Here is a 25,195-nt window from a genome sequence, read left to right on the forward strand (position 1 = left end):
AACCCTTCCGGTTACAACCACAATCTAACCATGGCTGTCTGGAACATCACAACATATGCAGCCACAGACTTTCTAAATCCGCTTGTGCTCCATATTACATGTTACAGCTTGTAGATGCAAGTGTAAGTTGGACAGCCCAGTTGCAGCATTTGTTTGTCTGTTTATCTGTTTGTTTGTCCGCACATAATAAATATGATTTTCTCTGCAACCGTTGGTCCGATTGACAGGAAATTTTCACAATAGTTGCAACTCCACCTGTATAATAATTTTTTAATGATAATTATGACGTATGTCATGTGGCTCGGCCGCCATCTTGGAAAAAATCGAAAAACTCTGCACCTCTATATCTCTGACAGCGCTGAATAGAAAAAATTGAGACATGGCTCATTGTAAAGAACTCTCCATGGGGAATAAAATATGTTTGATGATGTCATAGGTGCCTCCATTATGACGTCATAATTCGACAAGTACAAAACTTCATCCGATGATATTTCTTGAGCATAATCTAGAAATAAATTCGTTTAGAAAAAAAAAAATGATGTCGTCGGTCACGTGGTTCGGCCGCCATATTTGTTTCAACACAAAAGCCTTAAAAACCACTGAAAATACATCCTGGCGAGGGTTTGCAATCTCTGATTGCTTTTTCTTGTTGATGATAGCTCTTTCACGAGCCTCTATTCAGTATACAAAAAATAATAATAATAATAATGCAAATGAGGCTAGTGATGTAGGGATTGTTATGTGATGGCAATACTGTTTGCTACTCTCTAAACCAACGTCATCCCTGTCTTGTTTAGGACCTTTTTTAGACTGCAGTTTGTCATCCCTACATTGCCCTTTTAATTTAGCATAAATTTTTGTATTCACTTGTTAAATCTTTGTACGATGACTTATCTGGTTACATTGTGAAGAAATTGGCTGAAACATTCCTAATCTATCAATAAATTGGTGTGTGTTATTTTGGATGGTGGAGTGGTATGACGAGGCTTAATATTGCGGATCCCGGTTCTGTCGACGTACTAAGGGGGGGTGGGAGAGGAAGTCCCCGGTCCCCAGTTCTCCTCAGATACAGGGGAAGTCCCCTGTTCCCCTCGGATACAGGTACCACAGGCCGCTGGCCGCGACGAAGCTCGCGGTCGACGGGTTGCGAAGCAACTTCAATTGCCAATCTCCCTGTCACGGCTCGAAGGGTTAGCCGTCACGACCCGAATACCTTGCGAGACCACGCGGCCGGGAATTGAACCTTCGCATTCCCACACCTTATGCCAATCGAGTGCGCCGAGCAGGTCGCACGGTGTGGGTTGCGGCATTAACCTGCGTGATATACGGACCTGGTTGAGTAACCGGATTTGGTTTCGAACGGTGCTGGGCCAATGGGGGAAAAGGACGTACGAACAGGTTGAAAGGAACAAAATGTACACGTTTTTTATTTATTATTTACAGAGCAAGGATGAGAGGCAGGCTTATCAATTCTTACCGAGCCTAAATCCCAACAGGTGCCTTGCACACACACACACGGGGGATGAATCGCACAGGTCAAACTTGTACCGATCGATGTGCTGACAGGGTGGCCGCTTCTGCGAGCAGCACGCGGATCGATCCGGATGTGCAGCTTGGGTGATCTGAAGGACGAACCGCCGCTTCAAAGTCAGCACGAACGACGATCCCTGCTCCAGGAACGATTCAGCGCAGGCGACGACCTCAGCTCGAATGAAGAATCAGCATGGGGAACGAAGGTCGAGCGCAGGAAGGACGAACCAGCACGGAGGACAGCCAGCTCAAAGGACCACGACGAGAGGGCAGAGAGAGAAAAGTGCGATGGATATGGGGTCTATATCGGGTGTAAAAGCTCCCTAGAATGTTCCATGGCCTCTCATTGGTTGTTTTGCATGTTCACGATCTCTCATTGGTCGAAGTTTGCTTGTGAGTGAGTTGCTGGGGAAGAGGCCAGACCTGATTGGTTGTTTTGCATGTCCACGACCTCTGATTGGTTGTTTGCATATCCATGATCTCTCATTGGCTGCTTCCGTGGCCACGACCTCTCATTGGTTACCTGCTGGTGATGTGGACTGTGCTTGTCGCCATGCCTACTTACACATGAATCAACGTCTTCCTTCAACTACACGAAGGTTTGAATCCTGCCGAAACAACGCAAGTGTGAGGGGGGCGTTGAAGTGCCGTTATAGTTTTTCTTGCATTGACAGCCATATACTGATGGGAGTGTTGCTTGCAAGTTTATTTGTGTAGTAGTTTGTGTATTTTATTTTAGTTTTGCCTTACCCTAAATCCAGTTTTTGACTTCGGTTTCTGCCTACAATTGCTTCACCGTTTGTGCTGATCCTCAATTCCTGGAATGTTGGATATGTCTACACTTCTTGAAAGATGTAACGCATGTTGATTGTTGATCATGAAAACATACGCTATCATGAGCTCGCGTGGCTTTGTTCTAAAAGTGGATTTTCATGCAAACACACAATCCAGGTATATAATCGCAATGGTGCCTTTGAAGTTTGGTGTAAAATTTTAGAAAGATGATGTGCTGGGTGACTGAACATGTTTTTTTTGTTTGTTTGTTTTTTTGGCTTTTGTGCAAAAAAACATTGCATAAGGAATAAGGAAACCTGACCTCAAAATGCTTCGACCTTCCTTTTCCTTCTCGACTGGATGTGGGATGTGGAACTGGAAATGCAGAGCAAGATGCAATGTCCCTTGCTGTGCTTCCTGCAGCCTCACTGCAGGTTACTTGTGTTGTTTGTTTAGATAGAAGACGAGTTGCGCTCAATCTGTCAGGACATCCTTGAAGTTTTGGACACCAAGTTGATTCCAGCCGCCAAGACTGGGGAGAGCAAGGTTTTTTATTACAAAATGTACGTGTGCCTCCACACTTTATCTTTACTGAAAAGTGGCAACTCTGCCATGCTTGTCTCTTTTGTATTCTGCCATAACTGAGCCCAGCGGTGGTTCCCCTTTCCTTCTTCTGTGGTCACTTTAAAACGTATTTCAGATGATACGCCAATCCTGGTTAATCTAACAAAACTGCATGTGCATTGGATTAATGACTCGACAACAAACATGTGCATTTGCTTGACTTCAGAGTTTTATCAGCCAACAAATGGTAATTTCCTGCTTTTGTAATATCACACTTCTCCCCTGCCCCCCCCCTCCCTCCTTTTCCCTCCCTCCTTCCCCCCTCCTGCCCCCCTCCTTTCCCCCACCTCCCCCCCTCCTTTCCCCCACCTCCCCTGTACTTCCCTTGGACTTCAAACTGGAAATGTATACAACCTCAAAATTTAAAAACTTCTCCGCCACAGAGAACACCTACACCTGTTCAGTCATTGCAACAGCAACCGAACCTAAAACATTTTGTCATGAAATGTGATTGACAGATGCTGACTTGTCCCCCTCCCCATGACCTCTCCCCCTCTGCCTTTTTTTGCACTGTTGACTTGCCTTGCAGGAAGGGTGATTACCACCGATATGTGGCTGAGTTTGCAAGTGGAAATGATCGCAAGGAAGCGGCCGAGAACAGTCTTGTTGCCTACAAGGCTGCCCAAGACATTGCCGTTACGGAGTTGCCACCGACTCACCCAATCAGGCTAGGGCTGGCGCTGAACTTCTCTGTCTTTTATTATGAAATCCTCAACTCCCCGGACAAAGCTTGCCAGTATGTTTTGCTACTTCACTTATTAACTCTCCAAATTCTGAATTCCCATCATGTTCTACCTTTCTTTTGCACTTATTTATCCACTTTTTCTTTATAATTTTTGAAAATGTCCCCTCTTCCTGTGTATGGTAGAACTCCAAACACTCAATTATTTCCACATTATTTTACCTCTGAATCTTTCATTCCATAAATTGGGTTTTTGAGTACATCGCTCCATATAGTCATACCCCGTTTTACGCCATTTTGACCTACGTCAAATCCGGCTTTACGCCACTCTTCTAGAGTAAATTTCAGTTCAGCGAACGTCATTATGTGCGACTTTACGTCACTCCTACGGACGTGAAAAAAATTAAACAATTTAAACAATTGGATGTTTTAACGATTGTTGATCGTTGTTTTAACGTTGATGTTTTAACGATCGAAACAATTTAAAATACAATAAAAAGCACATTAAAAATATTTAAAAATGTACGTACAGTATACGTACGCGTAGCTGCTGGTTCTCATGCAAAACAAAGGCAACGCCATATGCATTTTGTCCTGTGCTGCGGTTGCGTGCTTGCTTTGCCTTTCGCTGGTATTTTTGTGATTATTCCTTAACTGTGTGGGATGATGAAGTTGGAAAGAAGATTGACGAGAAGAGGAAGAAGTTCAAGGAGTGGCAGAAGGCGAAGGGTACGGGGGCAGAAAAGGAAGAGCATGAAAGTTGTAAGGCAACCAAGAAGGCTGCAAAGAAAGAGGTAGCAAAGGCGCAGGAGGCATGTCGGAAAATGTTCGGAGTACGCTTGGATTTGGAAGAGGGTCAGAGAGCGGTATTCAGGATTACAAAGCAGATAGCGAAAGAGAGGTGTGATGTGATGGGGGTGAGTTGCTTGAAGGATGAAGTGGGACAAATCGTTGTGAACCCAGATGGAATTAAAGGAAGATGGAAGAGATATCTGGAAATACTGTTGAATGCAGAGAATGAATGGGATGGCAACATAGAGAGTAACCTAGTTTTAGGACTGGCAGAGAAGATAACCGAGAAGGAAGCTGAGGAAGCGATTAAAGCAATGAAGAGTAGAAAAGCGGGAGGGCCGACGGGAGTTTTGGGAGATATGTTGAAGGCAGCGGGAAATTGGGGTGTGAAGAGAATGACAGAGATCTGTAATCTGGTGGTGAAAGAAGGCCGCATTCCAGTGGATTGGGAACTGAGTACCCTCGTCACTCTATACTAGGGGAAAGGTGACCCTCTGGACTGTGGCTCGTATCGAGCGATAAAGTTATTGGAGCATGGAATGAAGGTATTGGAAAGGGTGTTGGAGAGGAGGATAAGGAAGAAAGTGAAGATTGACGAAATGCAGTTTGGATTTATGCCAGGAAGAGGAACGACAGACGCGCTTTTTATTGTGAGGCAGTTGCAGGAGAAGTACATGGAGAAGAGGAAGAAGTTGTTTCTTGGGTTTGTTGATCTGGAGAAAGCATTCGATAGGGTTCCACGTGAAGTAGTGACATGGGCATTGAGGAAGTTAGGAGTGGAGGAATGGTTGATCAGAGTAGTGATGGCAATGTACAAAAGAGCGCGCACAGCTGCAAGGATGAAGGACGGGAACAGTGGTGAGTTTGAGGTGAAGGTGGGAGTGCATCAGGGGTCGGTACTAAGTCCACTAATATTTGTAGCTGTGATGGAGGTGCTGGCTCGGAACGTAAAGGAGGGTTTACCGTGGGAGTTGTTGTATGCAGATGATCTGGTGTTGATTGCAGAAAGTATGGGTGGACTGAAGGAGAAGATGAACAAGTGGAAGGAATGTATGGAGACGAAAGGTCTGAAGGTTAATATCGGAAAAACAAAGGTGATGGCAAGTGGTAAAGCATGTGGTGAGGTTGAAAGAACTGGGAAGTGGCCATGTGCTATGTGCAGGAAGGGTGTCGGAGTGAACTCAATTCAATGTACAATGTGCGCTGAGTGGGTTCATCAAAAATGTAGTGGTTTGAGAGGGTCATTAACCAGTGTGGCAGCTACATTCAAGTGTAAGGTGTGCACAGTGGGAGCTGGAGATGGAGGAAATGTTGAGTTGGATCTTGGAGACGGCGTGAAGCTGGAAGGTGTGAAAACATTTTGTTACCTAGGAGACATTCTGAATGGAGAAGGTGGATCAGACTCGGCAACAGTTGCTCGAGTGAGATGTGCATGGAAGACGTTTCGGGAACTGAGTGGCGTGCTGACGAGGAGGGGAGTGTCGTTGAAGCTGAAGGGAAAGGTGTATGCTGCATGTGTGAGAAGTGTTATGATTTATGGGAGCGAGACATGGGTAATGAACGTAGAGCAGCAACGAAGGCTGGAAAGGGTGGAAATGCGAATGGTTCAGTGGATGTGTGGAGTATTGTTGAGAGAGAGGAAGACAAATGATGAATTGCGAAAGATGATGGGAATAGAGCCTGTGATTGATGCTGTGAAGAAAAACAGTTTGAGATGGTTTGGTAATGTGTTGAGGAAGGATGAAAGTGACTGGTTGAAAAGAGTGATGGAAATGAATGTGGAAGGAAGTAGAGGACGGGGAAGACCGAGAAAGACTTGGCTAAAGATGGTCGAAGAAGAAATGCGGGCCAGGGGGTTAACAAGGGGAGATGCAGAAAATAGGGCAAAATGGAGAAGATTGTCATGGGGACCGCAAGGCTAACCCCCACTCTTGTGGGGAAAATGGCCTTTTAAAATTCCTGTTGTTTTTTGTATTCCTTTACTGTGTAAAACAACCAACGTAACGTGGCAACGGCGAAACATGACGATGCCGGCTCGGACGTACAGTATACGCTTGTGTATATATATATATATATAGGCAGGACCCAGTACCTCCAATGACGGGGGCTCATAGTGCGAGAGGACTGGGGGGTGATAGTGGGAGATAGTGTCCGATGTCGAGGGATGGTAGCTCTACCATCCCTCACGTTGGGGCAAAGGAGCAGTAGATTTATGGGGTTTGGCAGTGTGAACTAGCCGTGGGCGGGCTAGGATATTGTTAGGGATTTAGAAGGATGACAATAGGAGACCGAGATTTAAGTGGAGACATTGATACAGGTAGAGGGGACCTAGGTAGATTAGAAGGATGTTAATGACTAGGGAAGTGCTTAGTATAAGGGAAGACAGGGAAAGCACAAGTATTAGAGGGAAGTAGTTAGTTCGATGATGCTGTGTGTGTGTAATTGTGGATGCCTCTTGGGCTTGGTGAAATGAGGCATTGGTCGAGAATGGTTGTGTGTGTGAGAATCTCGTTATCGTTGAACTTGGTGAAATGAGGCAATGGTCTGGGATGACCGGAGAAAGTGTATGAGTGGTGTATTGAGGACATGTGTAATGGTGTTGAGTGATTGACTTGCATGGGGTGCAAGTGGATAAATGGAGAGAATATTGGTGTGTGGGAATAAATGGTGTGTGGATTGAGTGGTGTGGTAGGGCATTTTTAAGACATTACGCCCGGTTTACGTCAAAAACCGAGTTACGTCACGGCTTATGGAACCAATTAATGACGTAGGCCGGGGTATTACTGTCGTATGATACCAGTTTTGCATACCATATGCTGTGGTAGATGCATACATTACACATGTATTGGCTGATTTGTGCCTAGTTTGTACCAATTAAACAAAAAATGGCGTGTTAACCATGGCAAATCGACACCGTTTGACATCGGTCTCTGATTCCCTTATCTCTCTGGATCTGAACTAGGGGTAAATTACCCCGTGGGAGTAGGTTGACATATTTTGGGTGGGGGAGCGGGGGAGGTGGGAGGGGACGGAGGGGAAGCAGTTGAAGATGTGATTATAAAAAAATTAACATCTGAATGCATCAAAAAAAAACGAAACCACTGAGCAAACAAACAATCCAAATTGTCCTCCAATATGGTGTACATATGATTTCTTCCTAATTTTCCCTTTTCATGTTTACATGCGCCACTGTCGGCCACTCACTAGTCAGTCAGCCAGTGCTCATTCTGCATCCTTTAAAATCTTTTATTCCCATTGAATGATATACTTGAACACTGGAACACAAATCAGCTTGTTGGCACTTTCAAAAACATTTTCTTTGGCAGTACTTGGACAAGCTATTACGTCATCTCGACCAATCAAATTTGCCGCTTGCAGACCCTGACCATGTAATATATATATATTTTTTTCTCTCTGGCAAGACAACGGTGGGGTAAGGTGTTATTATGAACTCTAGTTGCACGAGGCGATTGCGTCACATCGAAACATGCAATCAGATGTTCTGCACATCCCTTGTGCCAAAGGCACTTGGAATAAACGCTGGAACAGTCCTTGAACAATTACGTTGTCAATCTTGTTTTGTTTTTTTGTTGGTAATGGTGTGTATTTGCTACACTCCATACTTTCTCCATCTTCCTCTCTAGGCTTGCTAAAGTAGCCTTTGATGAAGCCATCACAGAGTTGGACGCTTTGAATGAAGACAGTTACAAAGATTCCACACTCATCATGCAGCTGCTGAGGGATAACCTCACGCTGTGGACTTCTGACATGCAGGCTGATGGTGAGACGGAGATTTGATGTTTAATTGATTTTTGCTTTAAAGGGGCTTGTTTTATTTATTTATTTATTGTCATTGAAATGTTGAAAACCAGCTTTGATCCCATATGAAGGTTTTTTTTTGTTTGTTTTGGTTTTGTTTCGTTTTCAAACTTCTGACACTTGTTTTTTCGGTTGCATGCTCATCTGTTTTTTTTTTGTTTTTTTGTGCCACCAAAGTCACCAGAGGCATTACGTTTTTGGGTCGTCGGTCCGGCTGTCCATCCATGCCTCCGTGATAGGTTTTTGTTACCGCGATAACTTAAGAACGATGGACCTCATGGGGACCGCAAGGCTAACCCCCGCTCCAGCAGGGAAAATGGCCTCAAAATGCATGTTGTTGTTGTTAACTTAAGAACGGCTGAAGGGTTTTAATTCAAACTTTGTACAAGTATGTATAGTGATGCAAAAATGAAAATAGATTATGTGGTGGTCGAGTGGTCAAAGGTCAGAGGTCCCTTTCAGTAAAACTTCTGTTATCGAGCTAACTTGTGAACCAGTGATGGGATTTTGACCAAACTTGGACAAGTATAAGCATATTATTATGTAAAGAGGAACTGATTAGATTTTGGCATCAAAGGTCAGAGGTCATGTCAGGTAAAAATGTGATACTTGAGAACAATTGAAGGGATTTAAATCAAACTTGGTACAAGTATGTATAATGTGTTTATGCGGATGGAGGCATATCGGTCAACGTCAGAGCGCCGTTCTAGTTTATCAAGTGTTTCCAATAATTTATGGGAGGACAAACACCATATTCTTGGGGAGCATTGGCAAGGTGGAGGTTTTCTTCCTTGTTCCCTGATGTGCCTGATGTTGTGCCTTGTGCACCTTCCTTGTCCTGGGTACTACCAACATGTATGCAAAATTTGGTGGAGATCGGGCCAGCCTTGTTTATTTTTATTATTATTATTTTTTCTATGATTTTCAGATGAACATACATAAATCCATAGAATTGCCGTATTTAATATTTTAGGATTCCCTTTTCCCCTCCCCAACCTCGTTTTAAGAGTCATTGTATCCTCTGCAGAACTTGTCTTTGTAAAGGCCAGTGTCTGCAGATTAGGCAAACTGGATTTTATCAATTAAAAGTTGATAAGAGTATATTGACTGCAGTGGAAAGTGAGACGTGGTCGACATTATTGCAAGTGTTTTTATGGGATCTTAACATCCCATAAAGCAACAGAGCCCCAAAAACTTCATCAAATAAATGGCAAGCTAAAAATCTAAAGAGGTGTCGGACAAAGTAATGGTTTCCCGAAAATTGTTTGTTGCTTGTCTTGGAGTATTCCAACAGTTAAACTGGGATGGTATCATGGAAGAAATATGGACTACAACAACAACAACAGGCATTTTAAGGCCATTTTCCCTGCAAGAGCGGGGGTTAGCCTTGTGGTCCCCATGACGATCTTCTCCATTTTGCCCTATTTTCTGCATCTCCCCTTGTTATAACCCCCTGGCCCGCATTTCTTCTTCGACCATCTTTAGCCAAGTCTTTCTCGGTCTTCCCCGTCCTCTACTTCCTTCTACATTCATTTCCATCACTCTTCTCAACCAGTCACTTTCATCCTTCCTCAACACGTGACCAAACCATCTCGAACTGTTTCTCTTCACAGCATCCCTCACAGGCTCTATTCCCATCATCTTTCGCAATTCATCATTTGTCTTCCTCTCTCTCAACGATACTCCACACATCCACCGAACCATTCGCATTTCCACCCTTTCCAGCCTTCGTTGCTGCTCTATGTTCATTACCCATGGCTCGCTCCCATAAATCATAACACTTCTCACACATGCAGCATACACCTTTCACTTCAGCTTCAACGACACTCCCCTCCTCGTCAGCACGCCACTCAGTTCCCGAAACTTCTTCCATGTACATCTCTCTAGCAACCGTTGCAGAGTCTGATCCACCTTCTCCATTCAGCATGTCTCCTCGGTACCAAAATGTTTTCACACCTTCCAGCTTCACGCCGTCTCCAAGATCCGACTCAACATTTCCTCCATCTCCAGCTCCCACTGTGCACACCTTACACTTGAATGTAGCTGCCACACTGGTAAATGACCCTCTCGAACCACTACATTTTTGATGAACCCACTCAGCGCACATTGTACATTGAATGGAATTCACTCCGACACCCTTCCTACACACAGCACACGGCCACTTCCCAGTTCTTTTGACCTCACCACATGCTTTACCACTTGCCATCACCTTCGTTTTTCCGATATTCACCTTCAGAACTTTTGTCTCCATACATTCCTTCCACTTGTTCCTCTTCTCCTTCAGTCCATCCATACTTTCTGTAATCAACACCAGATCATCTGCATACAACAACTCCCACGGTAAACCCTCCTTTACGTTCCGAGCCAGCACCTCCATCACAGCTACAAATAGAAGTGGACTTTGTACTGACCCCTGATGCACTCCCACCTTCACCCCAAACTCTCACCACTGTTCCCATCCTTCGTCCTTACAGCTGTGCGCGCTCTTTTGTACATTGCCATCACTACTCTGATCAGCCATTCCTCCACTCCTAACTTCCTCAATGCCCATGTCACTACTTCACGTGGAACCCTATCGAGATCCTTTCTCCAGATCAACAAACCCAAGAACCAACTTCTTCCTCTTCTCCATGTACTTCTCCTGCAACTGCCTCACAATAAAAAGCGCGTCTGTCGTTCCTCTTCCTGGCATAAATCCAAACTGCATTTCGTCAATCTTCACTTTCTTCCTTATCCTCCTCTCCAACACCCTTTCCAATACCTTCATTCCATGCTCCAATAACTTTTTTGCTCAGCCACACTCCAGAGGGTCACGTTTCCCCTTGTATGGAGGGACGAGGGTACTCAGTTCCCAATCCACTGGAATGCGGCCTTCTTTCACCACCAGATTGCAGATCTCCGTCATTCTCTTCACACCCCAATTTCCCGCTGCCTTCAACATATCTCCCACAACTCCCGTCGGCCCTCCCGCTTTTCTACTCTTCATTGCTTTTATCACTTCCTCAACTTCCTTCTCGGTTATCTTCTCTGCCGGTCTTAAAACTGGGTTACTCTCTATGTTGCCATCCCATTCATTCTCTCCATTCAACAGTATTTCCAGATATCTCTTCCATCTTCCTTTAATTCCATCTGGGTCCACAACGATTTGTCCCACTTCATCCTTCAAGCAACTCACCCCCATCACATCACACCTCTCTTTCGCTATCTGCTTTGTAATCCTGAATACCGCTCTCTGACCCTCTTCCGAGTCCAAGCGTTCTCCGAACATTTTCCTACATGCCTCTTGCGCCTTTGCTACCTCTTTCTTTGCAGCCTTCTTGGCTGCCTTATAACTTTCATGCTCTGCCTTTTCTACCCCCATACCCTTTGCCTTCTGCCACTCCTTGAACTTCTTCCTCTTCTCGTCACTTCTTTCCAACTTCATCATCCCACCACCATGTGGAAGAAATATGGACTGAGCAAGACTAAAACCCCCAACTATTTTCAGGCGACAGTTTTGATTTAAAAAAAATGCTGAGAAATATGATTGAAGAGCTAAACCTGCAGAGTTGGAAGATTGGAATAAAATGGAATATGACAGATAAAAATCATGTTCGACATCTATGTAATAAATTCAAATTTGTATTTCAAAATTAACGGAACCAGCAATTCCATTTACCGAGTTGAACTCGTAAGGTGAATGTGAATAGCTTTGCTGAATTGAAATGGTACGAGCCAACTACCTTTGTCCCAAAAAAAAAAAGATTCTGATCAACCCATAAAGATTTACAGAGAAGAGATCGACCTTGTCGAGACCTTAATCCTCGCAGTGGAGTGTAACGAGCAAGTGGTCGATAAATTGGTCGAAGTCACAAAATGGTGGACCGTCTCAAACTGACTATAAATGAATTCTTGCAAGCTTCAGACTTCAGGCTCATCGTGCTTCACAGGCAGCTCTCGCTGCAGCATATTCTGTTTATTGGTGGGAATGTTGTCAGCTGACTTTTTGTTGCCATTCATTCATTGGTCCATCACATGCCACAGTTCAAATTGAATTCTACATGCCTGACTTAATGGTAGAGGTGAGGGAGGAGATGACGAATGTATGAATAGCAGAAATTGACATTTCCAGAAATGAGGTAACAGTCAGCTGGGCAGTGCATACATGTGACGTTTGTGATCTTGCGAACACCTTCCTCATCCTCACCCCTTATTTGCTCAGGATGTTTTCCAAGATGGTGTGAAGGCTCCACCAGTAATATAATTACCAAATTTCATCATTGTTTGATTTCACCCATTGTAACATTTTGCCTTTTTCTAATTTGGGCCTACCTCTTCAGGTTCAAATATATGCCTTTCCCACATTCTTGTCTGTGCTATTTTGTTAACCTTTGAGCTTTACAATTTTCCAGTGTATTGGATTATTGGCAGGGAATACTTTCTCAGTGTACCTTCCATTCTCTTTTTCAGTGGATGCTGAGGCTACGGAACGCAAGGAGCAAACTCCAGTGGAGAGCGAGGAGAAAGATTAGGGAATGGTTGGGGGATGGGGGAGGAGGGGCGTATTGATCTTTAAGAAACACAGCCAGCTGTCTGCAGACACTGTCCCCACCCTGACATCCATCTCACAGTGATCCCTTGTATGTTCCCCTGCAAAACCATCCCATAAAAGCAAGTCATCACTTTGAATCAACTTCCCTATATCCCTACCTGCCCCTTCCACCATTTTTCTCTTTTATGTTCCCCTCTGCCCTGCAACATCCATTTCACTCGGTCTCGCCGAAGTTGGCATCACCTTTTCCATAGCTTTTTCCATTATTCTGACCGTCATGACATCTGAATGCGAGCCACATCGAGAGGGAAATAAGAACATTACAGAAAGCCATAATCCCAATATTACGTGATATTTTGTTTGAGCTTTTTTGTGTCATTTGCCTTGCTTTTTACTATTGGCGAACCCTTCCCCAAACGTTTATCTGTGCTCCCTCCCTCTTCCATCTTGCCGCTGTCTGTCTGGTTCTGGCTATGGAATTTGGGAATGTTTTTTTTGTGGCTCTGGTTTTTTCCTTTAAAGTTCCGTTTTGTCGAGCTGGCTGTGTGGTTTTTCTCCCTTGCACGCCCGACTCTCCTTTCGAATAAACAGCCGATCCAAAACTAGGCCAAAAGCAGGTAATAGTTGGTTCCTAGGTTGTTTGAAGAAAGAATGTGTTGCGGTTTGATTAACATGCTGTGCAAAAAATAAATACAGGGTTCCAAATTTCTTGAGAATAAGTATAAAAAATATAAAAAAAGGAAAGCGGCATTACCCCGATGAGGAGGCTCTCACTTCCTCGGACAATTTTACAAGTTCCATCAGGAATGCTTTTCGATGAACCATTAAGGTGATTGCCTCGTGGTAGTTTAACAACCCTTCCCTCTGATCTCGAGAAAAGGGCTGGTTGTTGACTTGGTGTAATAAGAACTGCTAAGCAAATCCCCCAAGGTTAAACTCTGGGAAAGGTAGTTTCTAGAGCCCCTCACCCTATCAGCTTTAACCTGTCTTGGACAGATATCCTGAAACTAGCCTGCTGCTGTCTCTGAAAGCAATCTTCAACTTTTAAGTGTACAAGGCCTTTAGCTGGAGCGTCATGAAATATGGTGACTGTGGACTGGTGCTGTTTCCCATTTGCCCCCCCCCCCTTTCCCCTCCCCTTTTTGAGGCCATCAGTGTCATTGTTAATCCTGAGCTGTCAGGGTCTGCTTCTTCCTTAACTGCAGGGCAGGTTGGTGGCCTTGCAGTTTTTTACTGGCTATCTTCTCGTATTGCTCCATTCGCCGTCCCCTCCAGCTCACGCGTGTTTGCCAGACTGTTCCCCTCAACTGTAAACTGTTCCTCCTCCGCACCCCTTCTCATTTGTGGAAATCTTTCCGAATCAGTCGAGCTTTTTCTTACAGGGTTTTTTCTCACTGCCACCTCGATCTCATTTTCACAACCGAGCTTACCCGCCTGTTGTTCAAATTAAGACCGTGTCCCACCCTTCTGCAATTCATCTCCGTGCTGTGGTGCATGTTTGTTATCCCACTTTTCCCTTTGCCTCCTGATGGTCTACTCTTCTGAATCTTGCTTCCTGTATTAAAAAAAAACAACATTAAAATGGCTGAAAAAAAACTGTGCATGAGCTTCAAGTCAACGGAATGACGAGGTTGTGAAGTTTAAGCTGCTTGAATCTTTATTGTCCATCACTCAGGAATGTGTACAATAGAATCTTGGTCTGAATGATCAGACAAGGTAAACATTAGTTTATCCAGAAGTCTGTTTGCTGTGTACCACATGTATTTACCAATCGAGGGTAAACAAAAAATGAGCTTCACTCCACAAAAGGGTAAAATACTCAGCTACAGTTAACGTTAACCTCATCAAAGGCACTTTGCACACAGTTCCTGTAAATTATGATATTCCTTTGTTTTATTGGTCAAGTTCAACTCGATTACACGGATGTTTTTATCATTTTGAGACAGTAGGTTCAGCAAGTATATTTAACCAGCACATTATTTTGCCATCAATTCCTCTCTCTCGATGCTGGAGCCCTTTACACTTTTCTTTTATTCAAACACCCCTCTTCTGACCGTCGAAGCTCGGCAAACAGGCAATTCAGATAACCCAACTCTTTTTCCAACTCCCTCCGCTTTTCCCTCAGTTCTTCTCCACGCCGTTCCTCACACCGCAGCATTCGCCTCAGCTCTTCACGCTCTCTTTGTCTCCTCTCTCGGTAGCGGAGTGCGGCTCGCTGGTTTTGCTCGCGCTTTCGCTCTCTCCGGCAGGCCCGGGTCGAGGGTTCCTGAGCATCGGTGCTTGCATCGTGGGCTATGGTTTTACCCACTTTGGCACTTTTGCGGTCTCGCTGCTCACTTGCCTCGAGGGGTTTACACTCCTGCGATACCTCGCAGCCACTCTGTTCGACAGCACCCCAGCTTCCACTCTCCTCTTTCACTCGAATCCAGCACCCACTCCAAGCGTTTGCCTCTCCACCGTCCACCAGCTCGCCCACACAATCGCCATGCCGAGGAGACTCCCACGGCAATGGCAGCTCTTCCCCCAGATTTTCCAACTCTAAGTTTTCTAATTCCCCATAATCTTCCAGATGTCCCAAATCCTGCAACTCTTCCAGGTCACCAAGTTGTTTCAGTGCGATATCCAACCAATCAGCATCCGTGTTGTGATCTAAGAACAAATAATGGGGGCATTGTTTACTTGCTGAGCAAGCTTGCTGATTAAATTCTTACTAAATTAGGAAATTTTCATTTAGCTCAGCAATTCTCATTCCAATATTGCCATTAATCACACATTCCAGATAGATCCATTTAACCATTGCTCACATGTATGCCATGTTTACCATATTGTTTTTAAATGAAAGCAAACTGCAGGCCTGAGCTGCGTTCTTTTCCATTGTAGCCTTGCATCTTTAATACAAATAAGCTAGCTTGTCATCCCAAAAACTTTCAACAAATTTTTTTTTAAATCCAATGGTCACCCAAATTAGCAATCCCTCATAACCACCTCACTCCAGTACCATCAGTTATCGTTTTTTATGGATAACACAAACTGACAAGAAAAATTGCTGTCATTTGGATCAAAGAATGTTAACTTTTCATTGATCATTGTTACTGTGACTGATCACAGCTTTCCACCACCACGGGTTACAACGAACCTGAAGCATGACATTCGCTTCCCCAAACCTCCGGCATCAATTCCCCTTCGTCCACTTCCTTGAAAAGGCCCTCTTGCTGACAAATACCACCCCGACCTGACCAATCACCCCATGGGCTGGAAAGTGTGCGAGCCATTGCAAATTCCACTCGAGGTGGAATGCAAATCGGTACAAGGTCGCAAAGACCAAGAAAAGGCTAATGGAGGTACAATTTGACGTCGAAAACTTTTTGATCTGTGTGGTCGATGGTACAGGGGTTGGGGATTTGGATGAGGCCCAATTCCAGGGTCTCGCAGGGCAGCCGGAGCTGCAAAAAATCTTGAAATTCCCCTAAAGAAAACAAAACAAAAAAACAGCTTTTAGTTTTAATATGGAACAGTACAACGAAAACGGGGCAAAACCTTTCATCTTAGAGGAATGCACATCTTAAAAATAAATGTCACACCCATCACTAGTTTATTACATATTAGTGTGCAATCAAAAGTCGTACCAAGCCATAAACTTGAAATCTCAAAGTAAATTGAAAAAGAACAGTTGACGCAGAACAAGTGATACTAATTTACCGAATAAACCTTTACAAAAAAAATCAACTACAATTTAAGAACAGGACTTGAGAATCTTTACCATTAAAGTTCTTGCGAAATTAAACCCCAAAATTTGATGCGAGGTTACAATAAAACCCATCACCGACTACCCCTGATACAGTGCTGGTGCCTGGTAGCGTGCGTTGAAAGGTGCCACGTGGCAGCCTCAGGTACTCACGCCATTGCTGCCACGCCTAGATCGCCATTGTCTGCTTCAAATGGTGAAGAAACTGAGAACGGTAAGACAAGACAAGCTGTACATTGACGAACATTTTAAAAAATGCGATCGAAGTGGAGGCTCTTTATCAGTTAAACTTTAAACATGAAATGTTAGAATTAAAGAAAAAGCAACTGCGAACTTCTTTTGAAGGGGGGTAAAGCGTCTCCTACGCGCCGCCTGCACTCACTTTTATAGCAATTTGGCCTGTTCACTCACCACAACGCGTATCCATCCACTCACGATGACATTTTCCACGGTAAATAAAAAATAATTCCCATTAATGAATAAGCAAATCCTTGGAAATTGGATGTTAAAATGGTGAATTATAGAAACGTGAACGATTCCATAGTCTCGCGAGCTGCGAATCAATATTAAATGGCTTCGTAAAGGTTTGAAGGAGAGGTACTGAGTGGTGATTGAATTTAAACAGCAGCCGATATCGAATAGAATAACCCAAATACACAATGCATCGAATGTTGATACGACATGAAAATTAGGGGCCAAAATACATTTGTCTCGGCTGCGTTATGTTTACAAATCAGGCGGTGTATAGGCAGGCCAGGACGCCATCGCTGGCGCGGTTCATTACCTCCTCCGCCAAAGGTGGATGGAGTTTATGTTTTCACCCCTGTTTGTCTGTCTGGTTGTGGACGGATTCGGACGAAATTTGGCAGAGATGTAGAGTATGTGACAAGGACGAAATTATTAGATTTTGGTGAAGATCCGGATTCGCATCCGGCTAGTAGAATTTTTAAAAGTGATTCTTCACCATTGGGAGATAGATAGGGCCAACCAGGTATGCTCTTCACTGAGTGATGTTCTCGTTTGTCCTGTCTTGGTTCTTATGACCAGAAAGTTAGTTGATTTCACAACTTTTGGGTCATTTTCATGGGTTGCTGGCCCATCACTCGCCGATAAAATGTGTCCTCTTTCTCCTGTTTGCCATACACTTTCCCAGTGAGTGATCGACGATACAACGTGAATGATAACCTCAGACGACGTATGTAGGAAATAGCCGACAGCGCGATCGGTTGATAGATCGATCGATGCCTGCGAAATCTACCGATACGTGTATTACTATTAACGACGGATCCATTGATGGCGTAGCGCGATAGGTCGATAGCCCAAATCTACTGATGGTGCATAACACACACACACACACACACACACACACACACACACACACACACACACACACACACACACACACACACACACACACACACACACACACACACACATATATATATATATATATATTGTTGCGGATCCGGGGGTCGGCGCTCCCCTTACCAAGGGGGGGGGGGGGGGGTTTGTCTTTTAAGCTGGCCGTTTCCCCAGTCCTGGAAGTTACAACGCTCCTCCGCGGTCGAGATTGGCCAGGGTGATTGGTCAAGATGGATTCCCAAATACCTGCGTGCCAATCCCTCCGCGAAGCAGGGAAATAACTCCCGCTCGAACCACGGACATGTGGAAATTGCCGAGCGGTTTAGCAATCCGCGATCCAAGCCGTTAGCAAAAAGACTAACTCGATTCTGAGTGGTTCGAATTGTGCCACGTATATTCAATTGAGAAATCACGAAAGTGATCGGATGGAGAGGAAACCAAAAGATAGGAAGAACAGAGATTTATTACGTACAAAAACCCGAAGAGGAAACGAAAGAAGGGCATGTACATTGTACAAGGGAAGAAGAAGAAGCAGACACAGGGCAACCTTAAACAGTCTTAATTAACACGCCCAGGACAACACAAGCAGACTTACACGAAAGGGGAATAGCAGGAAGGAAGGTCCAAGCAGATGGGCCAGCGTTGGCTCCGGCCCCGGTTCACGCTCCACTCTGGTCCACGCTCCACCTCGGTTCAGGCTCCGGTTCCGCGGCGAAACCCGGCAGGCAGCGCGGTTGGTATTGTCGGCGCGAGCGGTCTTTACATGCGGGGGGGTTCATATATCGGGGAGGAATTGCGTCCGTGAATCGGAGGAATCGTGACTCTCCACCCGCGTCTCTCATCGTGGATCTCGTTCTCTCCAATGGTGCCACTCTCCCCGGCAGACTCTCAGACTCCGACTCCGACAGACTCTCTCCGGCCGACCGACTCTCCAAGTAGTCCCACGCGAGCGCTTATATTACGCGCTCGCGTATCAAGCCGCGTGCTTTTAGGACACACCCACCGGTGAGCTCGCCTCAGCCCTGGTTGGTCGCGAGGGCTCACCGACTCCGCCCTTAACAGTGCTACGCCTCGCTCTGATAACTCCTCCCCCTTTTTCTCCGCTCTGACCGCATGGTTAATGGCGTTTGAGCCAGGCAGCGAACACTGCTGGGCGTGCAGAGGCGCGTAACCCAATTTGGAGAGGGCTAAGCCGCAAAATGAACGGGATTTGAAAAGGGGCCTATGTTATTTGATTAATGCAACGCAGAGTCAAACTATTGGAAACAGAGCCTTACCTGAAACACATACTAATGAAATAACTGAAGAAGTTCCTATGGTGCCCTACGTGTTGCAATATGGACTAACTAGGGTGCGACCTTTGACCATTACCAAATGGGAATATTTACAGGGAGTTATTTACAAGGGATTATTATTTACAAGTGATGGTTCTGAAAATCGTAACAATATATATATATATATATATATATATTGTTGCGGAACCCAACGTCGGCCTTCTTCCCCTTAAAAAGGGGGGATTAGTCCCCTTGTTCGTGACTGACCGACGTGAGTCCTGACGCTGCACCGCTCCCTCCGGAGAGGGAGGAGCGCAACCCCGTTCGTTACCGCGGACAGATGGTAATTGCCGAGCGGTTTAGCAACCGCGGCACGAACTATTAACAAGCACTGACCCGATCCTTAACGTTGGCCAAATCGTGCCACAGGTATTCAATGAGGGAAAAGACAAGGATGAAACGGATGTAAAGGAAAGAAGAACAAAGGTAGGAAATACAAATATGATTTATTACTAATATGTACACAATTAAAGAAACCATGGAGAAGGAAGGATAATAAAATAAATACAGAAGGATGGAAGAACCAGGACACCGTGCAAATATTAGCTTACCTACTGCAGTCTTACTTAAACCCAGGGACGAGACAAAAGACAGACTACAAGCACACTTACACGGGGGATGATGACAGGAATGGCTGGAGGGAGAGGAAGGTTCAGCTGGAACCGGAGCACGGTCGGGCCGGGAGTGAGCAGCCGCCGCCCTTTCTCGATCGGCGCGTTCAGCTGGAACCGGAGCACGGTCGGGCCGGGAGTGAGCAGCCGCCGCCCTTTCTCGATCGGCGCGTTCAGCAGCCGCCGTTCCTCCGCGGCCACGGTCGAAACTGCCGTCAAAGCCCCGAAGCTGTGGTCGTTCAAAGCTGCGATGGTTCCAAAGCTGCGTGGTTGATTCAAAGCTGTGTGGTGGAGTCAAAGCTCATCTCTCTTGTGGGGGGCGTTGCGTGACGGGCTCGCTCTCTGACGCATCTCTCTCCTAATCCTTCCCCACACACTTTTATAAGGCGCGTCGCGATCAAGCCGCACCACACCCGTGATGGTGTCTCACCAGCCCTGATTGGCTGGTGGGGGCTCGCTGGGCTCCACCTTCTCATGACGAGTGGAGGGCAACGCCCTTCTTCCCCGAGACGGAGCACATGGCCAATGGCGGCAAATGCTGAAAACCGCCCGATGCAGTTGGCAACGGAGGCTTTGGGAATGGAAGGGAGCTACCTTATGTCATCTGGTGCAATGCAGTGTCAACTAGTGGGAACAGAGCCTTCAACTACATAGAATAAGGAGATAACTACTGAAAAGGGACATCTATGATTTGCTACGTGATTGTATATGGACTAACTAAGGAACGACCTTTGACCTTTACACACAACACGGAGGGTGATATTTACACACAAAAAAACACAATTCTCAAATCCACAACACTGCACCCTCATCCTCTTAGGCACGACCCGGGCCTATTAAACTTTTACCTTTAGTGTGGCACGTAGATGAAGTTCCCTCTACATTTAACCTGACCCTGAGTGTGACAGTTTTAAAACACAAATAAGTATGTCACTCTGCTGCATTGCACCCTGCCTAACAGATTCATGCCCACAGCTACCCGAATTTCGGAATGGTTCTCAAACTAAACGTTTACGGTGGGGGAGCATTATTTACAATTGACGCTGGTATTTACAACACGAACCCAGGACCTGTGATTGTTCTTTTTGGGGGGGAGACAGCCTGCGCTGCATCGACGCACCACAAAGCACCAAAAACGCACCAAAACACCATAAAGCACCAACAGCACCAACCAGTGCACAGTCATCACAGTTCGTAATAAAAATAAACAAACCCCTGGTGCTGGTCTTCCTCTTCGGCTCCCTCTGCTGGCCATGGTTCTTCCTGATGTTGTCTTTCTTCATGTTCTTCTTACTGGCGGCCTATTTGGCCATAATAAAAAGCACCAAACGTGTCCACTTTTTATTTATGGCCCACAGGGACCGACTAGGGGTGGTTCACCTGTATGGCATAGGTGCCACGTTACCGAGGTCCGCCAGCAAGATCTTGGGCCATCATGGCCGGCTCCAGCAGAGGGGCCATGCCCCAACCCGTGGGGTCCATGAGTGGTGCTCAGCCACAGACATGTGGTCCATTAGTGGTGCATCGATGCAGGCAGCTGTGGTTGCGAGAGTTCGGGCACACAATGGCGGACTCCCGCATGCTCCCCTCGGTGCCCAGAGAGCACAGTCCTCGGGTGGGAGACAGGGGGATAGAAGACAGGTGAGCGAGGGGTAAGGCAACAAGGGTACACATCAAAACAGGTAATGCAGAACGAGGTGCGTACGGAGAGCGAAGTGAGAAAGTTCGTCCCTACCGTACGCCCCCCACATGTGACCTGCACTACCCCTGCCCTTACCCCATATTTACAAAAATCTACCCATTTACAAATTCGTCACTACTGTCACGTCTTCCCCCTACCTCCCCTATACCAAATTCGTCACCACAATCCCTCTAACCAAATTTGCCATCACCAATTCATCATCAATCCTCATAAGGAGGGAGAGATGGAACAACAAAGCACAATGTCACACCCACGTCATGATGCGTCCCACAATCCAAAACATTTGCACAAAAAAACAATAATCACAACCTGGCATGATGCGGAGTAGCGTCACCTCAGGTGAGTGGATGCGGATGGTGCGAGGAGATTTCAATCCTAACTATCTTCTAAATGACATTAACACACTTTACACTACCCGGGGTCTTCCCTGCCAATCCATTGGCCAACTTACTCTATGCGGTTTTAAGAACCAATTCCCCTTGACCAAACTGTGGTGCTTCATCAATTTGGGGTCTCACTCCCCCGATTCAACTCCCTGTGCATTTGCACAATTTCCGGGTTGAGTCGTGTCGCTCCCCCAGCAGGTCTACCCACCTGCACACCTCCACCACTGTAGTTGCCTCCGAGCTTACCTGCTCCTTAACCTAACCTATCTAACTGGGGAAGGCCCTCCTTGGCGCTTACCCCACTCGGTGCCCTCTCTGGCACTGGGCTACCTGGGTCCGTCCTCCGGATCCTCGGGCCCCATCCACAACTCTAACGGCTCCCAGAGCCCACCTGCGGCCTCACCTGGCCGACATCCTCACAGTGGCGGAGTGTCCATTCAACTACACACACTAACAGGCCACACGCCCAGCCATTTCCTCGTCACTAATGCACCCATCCAAACACCATTCTTCCACCACGCACCACAGATGCCAATATCCAACCACAATTTACCTGTACCCTCTACCTAACGCTTAAACTACCCTCCCCGGGTATTCGCGATGGGGTCCATCCTCCTTTCCCCCATCCACACCTTCGCACCATCCACTCCACTCCACAGTTTCCACCATACTCACTCCACGACCATCCATTCCATACTCCATATATTCCAAACTCCATGTATTCCACACAACCATTCTCCATACACCTGTAGTTGCACACCTGTGCAATCACTCCTACTGGTGCTTCCTGCACCCTCCTTCCTCCCTGGACCATTTGGTCAACACAACACACAATCACCACTACTCACTCATACACTGCTCAATACACTTTCGATCCTCAAACACTCGGCATCATCTGATCTAACTACTCCCCTCTGAAACTCGCGCTTCCCAGTCGCCCCTTACATTATTGCGCTCCCTCGTCATTATAATCCAACTACCCTCTCTATGTCCCCACTACCTGTCCAATGTTGCTACTTAACCTTACCGTTACCTATGGTCAATCTCTAGATCCCTACCATTTTATCCTAACCCTCCCGGGCTAGTTTTCACTGCCAAACCCCCTAAACCTATAGCTCCTTTGCCCCCGGGTGTGTGAGAAATGGCAGAGTTGCCATCCCACCACATCGGGCATCTTCCACAATAAATTTCGCTCATCAAATTCCAGTCAATCAAAAATTTGCCAATCACTGCACATCATTCTACCAATCAGTTGCCAATCAAATTTTGCTTTTCCAATTCACTACTGCTACCACCCTCACACGTCTACTCACTTGAGCCTCTCAGTGCGCCAATTCATTTCCAAAGCTCGGCTTCGCAAAGCCGAGCAATGAATGCGGGTGGTTTGTTGCCGGCGGTTGAATCCGTCCGGCATTCGGTGCAGGGAAGGGGGCTTACGCGGGCCGAGATTCCACGCACCATCTCGGCACGGAGCCGTCCGATGGCCCGATCTCGCCCTGCCGGAACGCCTCAACCACAAGGGGTCGCCGTGACGACCCTTCCGACCGGGCCGCCCGTTCCGCCTAGCGGAGCACGGACGTGGCCATTCGGAGCGAGGCCCGGCGTGGATCCCGTACGGCGGTTCCTTTGAAACCGCCGTGGTTACGATCCCGGCTGGTTCCCGTGGCGCACCACGCCTGGCACGAACCAAGGGCTCGCTTCGGCTATAAGTACAAGTCGATCTAACCGCTATCCCGTTTAGCGTCGATGCTCCACTTGCATGCTCAAACCCGCGTTCCGTTCCTTGCTCACACATTCAGCTGTCTCCATGCTCTCCGTCATTGCACCTTCTCTTACACCCCCCCCTGTACACTCATAGGCTTCGTCACACACCTGACCACCGCACACCTTAGCACACACTCGTCGTTCGCACACTTCACCAACACCCCTCTTCGCGCCCACTCCTCGGTCACATCCTCTGTGACAACCACGGGTGTGCTCTCCTCCGCACACCCAATCACGTGCTCCACTACCAACTCAAGCGTGCATTCCCACACGCGCTCGACCATTCCAGGTGTGCATCCTTTCTCACCTGCTACAACCAACTCGTGCTCCGTGTCACTCTCACTACTTTCACCACCACACTCGGTCGCGCATTCACCCTTACTCTCGACAGCGCACACTGTAAGCATGCACTCCTCTGTTACACACCTTGCTCGCGCATCCTCTTGCGCACACTCTCCCGTTACGTCCTCCGTAACACTCCCCACAGGTGTGCACTCTTTCGTTACATCCCCCGTAACACTCCCTACTACGAGCTTCCATGTGCCCCCCCGCACACGCACTACGACCAACTCACTCTCGACAGCACACTCACTCCTCGGCGCGCACTTTTTCCTCACACACCCCATAGTTGGACCTCCTCGCACACCTCCTCCTTCACACTCTGTACCTGTCGCACACTTCACCAGCGGCCTCTCACGAACACCCCGGTCCAAACCAACCCCCAAGCCGACTGAATCTCCCCTCACACCATATACATTTCCGAGTATATCGCCACTCACCTTGGCACCTCGTCTCCGTTCCTCCTCCGCCACCCGCAAACTCTTTATTTGGTTAGCAAGCACACCATCACGATTTGAGCACCGACCTTGTACATATTCCATCACCTCCTCCTTTATCTCCCTCTTAGTTTCCCTCTGTCTCTTCTTAATTTCACTCACCCCCTCTTCTACGTCCTCTAATTTCTCCTTTACCTCCTTCATTTCCCGGTGTGCCCCCTCGATCTCTTCCTCTAATGCCACCTTGACCGTTTCTATATGCGTCCTCACCTCCCGGTCCTTCGTCTCCACTGCCTCTGTCACCTCGTCCAACCTCGTGGTCAGTCCCTCATGTACCGTCTGACACTCCTTCTTTATGACTGCTACGTCCCTCTTTATTTCCTTCTGGGCCGCCTTCAACCCCTCGATCACAGCCGTATTCTTTTTTACCTGTTCCTTCAACTCCCTTTGTCCCACTGTCAGCTGCCCCACCCCCTGCGTCAACTCCTCTATGCCACCTTGTAACTTAGCCGTCCCATTTCTCACCTCTTGCTCCATACGCTCCTCACCTCGCTTTACCTCCTCGCGTACCCCCGAGACCTCCTCGCTCACACCTCGTCTGATCTCCTCCCCCATTTCTCCCATCTCTTTGGTAGATGCTGCCCTCATCTGTTCCAACTCATTCCTCTGGGCTTCCAATTTGGTTTCTAACCCGATTTTCACCTGCTCCATCTGATTTCCCATTTGTTTAATTTCCCGGGCAGATTACTCCCCTATTTCCCGC

At 46.6% G+C, this 25,195-nt stretch overlaps 3 protein-coding genes across 4 annotated transcripts in view; 2 read left to right on the forward strand and 1 right to left on the reverse strand.

Moving 5' to 3' along the window:
- LOC137416132 (14-3-3 protein epsilon) overlaps positions 1–13,368 on the forward strand; it is a 35,000-nt gene extending 21,632 nt beyond the window's left edge. For both annotated transcript variants that reach the window (XM_068101661.2, XM_078774082.1), the window contains exons 3-6: positions 2,761–2,867; positions 3,458–3,664; positions 8,047–8,183; positions 12,671–13,368. In XM_068101661.2, the coding sequence (XP_067957762.1) occupies positions 2,761–2,867; positions 3,458–3,664; positions 8,047–8,183; positions 12,671–12,732 (513 nt within the window). In that variant the 3' untranslated portion in view covers positions 12,733–13,368. The remainder of the gene's footprint in view (positions 1–2,760; positions 2,868–3,457; positions 3,665–8,046; positions 8,184–12,670) is intronic.
- A 1,015-nt stretch (positions 13,369–14,383) lies between these two features.
- On the reverse strand, positions 14,384–16,888 carry LOC137416133 (uncharacterized). Its single transcript, XM_068101662.2, has 3 exons — positions 16,651–16,888; positions 15,889–16,218; positions 14,384–15,401 (listed from the first exon to the last, which is right to left on the reverse strand). Exons 2-3 carry the CDS (start codon positions 16,022–16,024, stop codon positions 14,770–14,772), a joined length of 768 nt encoding a protein of 255 aa, XP_067957763.1. The 5' UTR covers positions 16,025–16,218; positions 16,651–16,888; the 3' UTR covers positions 14,384–14,769.
- A 518-nt stretch (positions 16,889–17,406) lies between these two features.
- The window catches only part of SEC63 (SEC63 protein translocation regulator), a 166,882-nt gene continuing 159,093 nt past the window's right edge, over positions 17,407–25,195 (forward strand). Inside the window, exon 1 of the mRNA XM_078774089.1 lies at positions 17,407–17,488. The gene's annotated coding sequence lies outside the window, so the exon portion shown is untranslated. The remainder of the gene's footprint in view (positions 17,489–25,195) is intronic.

The sequence above is a fragment of the Myxine glutinosa genome, chromosome 3 (assembly GCF_964187855.1).
Source record: "Myxine glutinosa chromosome 3, kmMyxGlut1.1, whole genome shotgun sequence".
Lineage (NCBI taxonomy): Eukaryota > Metazoa > Chordata > Myxini > Myxiniformes > Myxinidae > Myxine > Myxine glutinosa.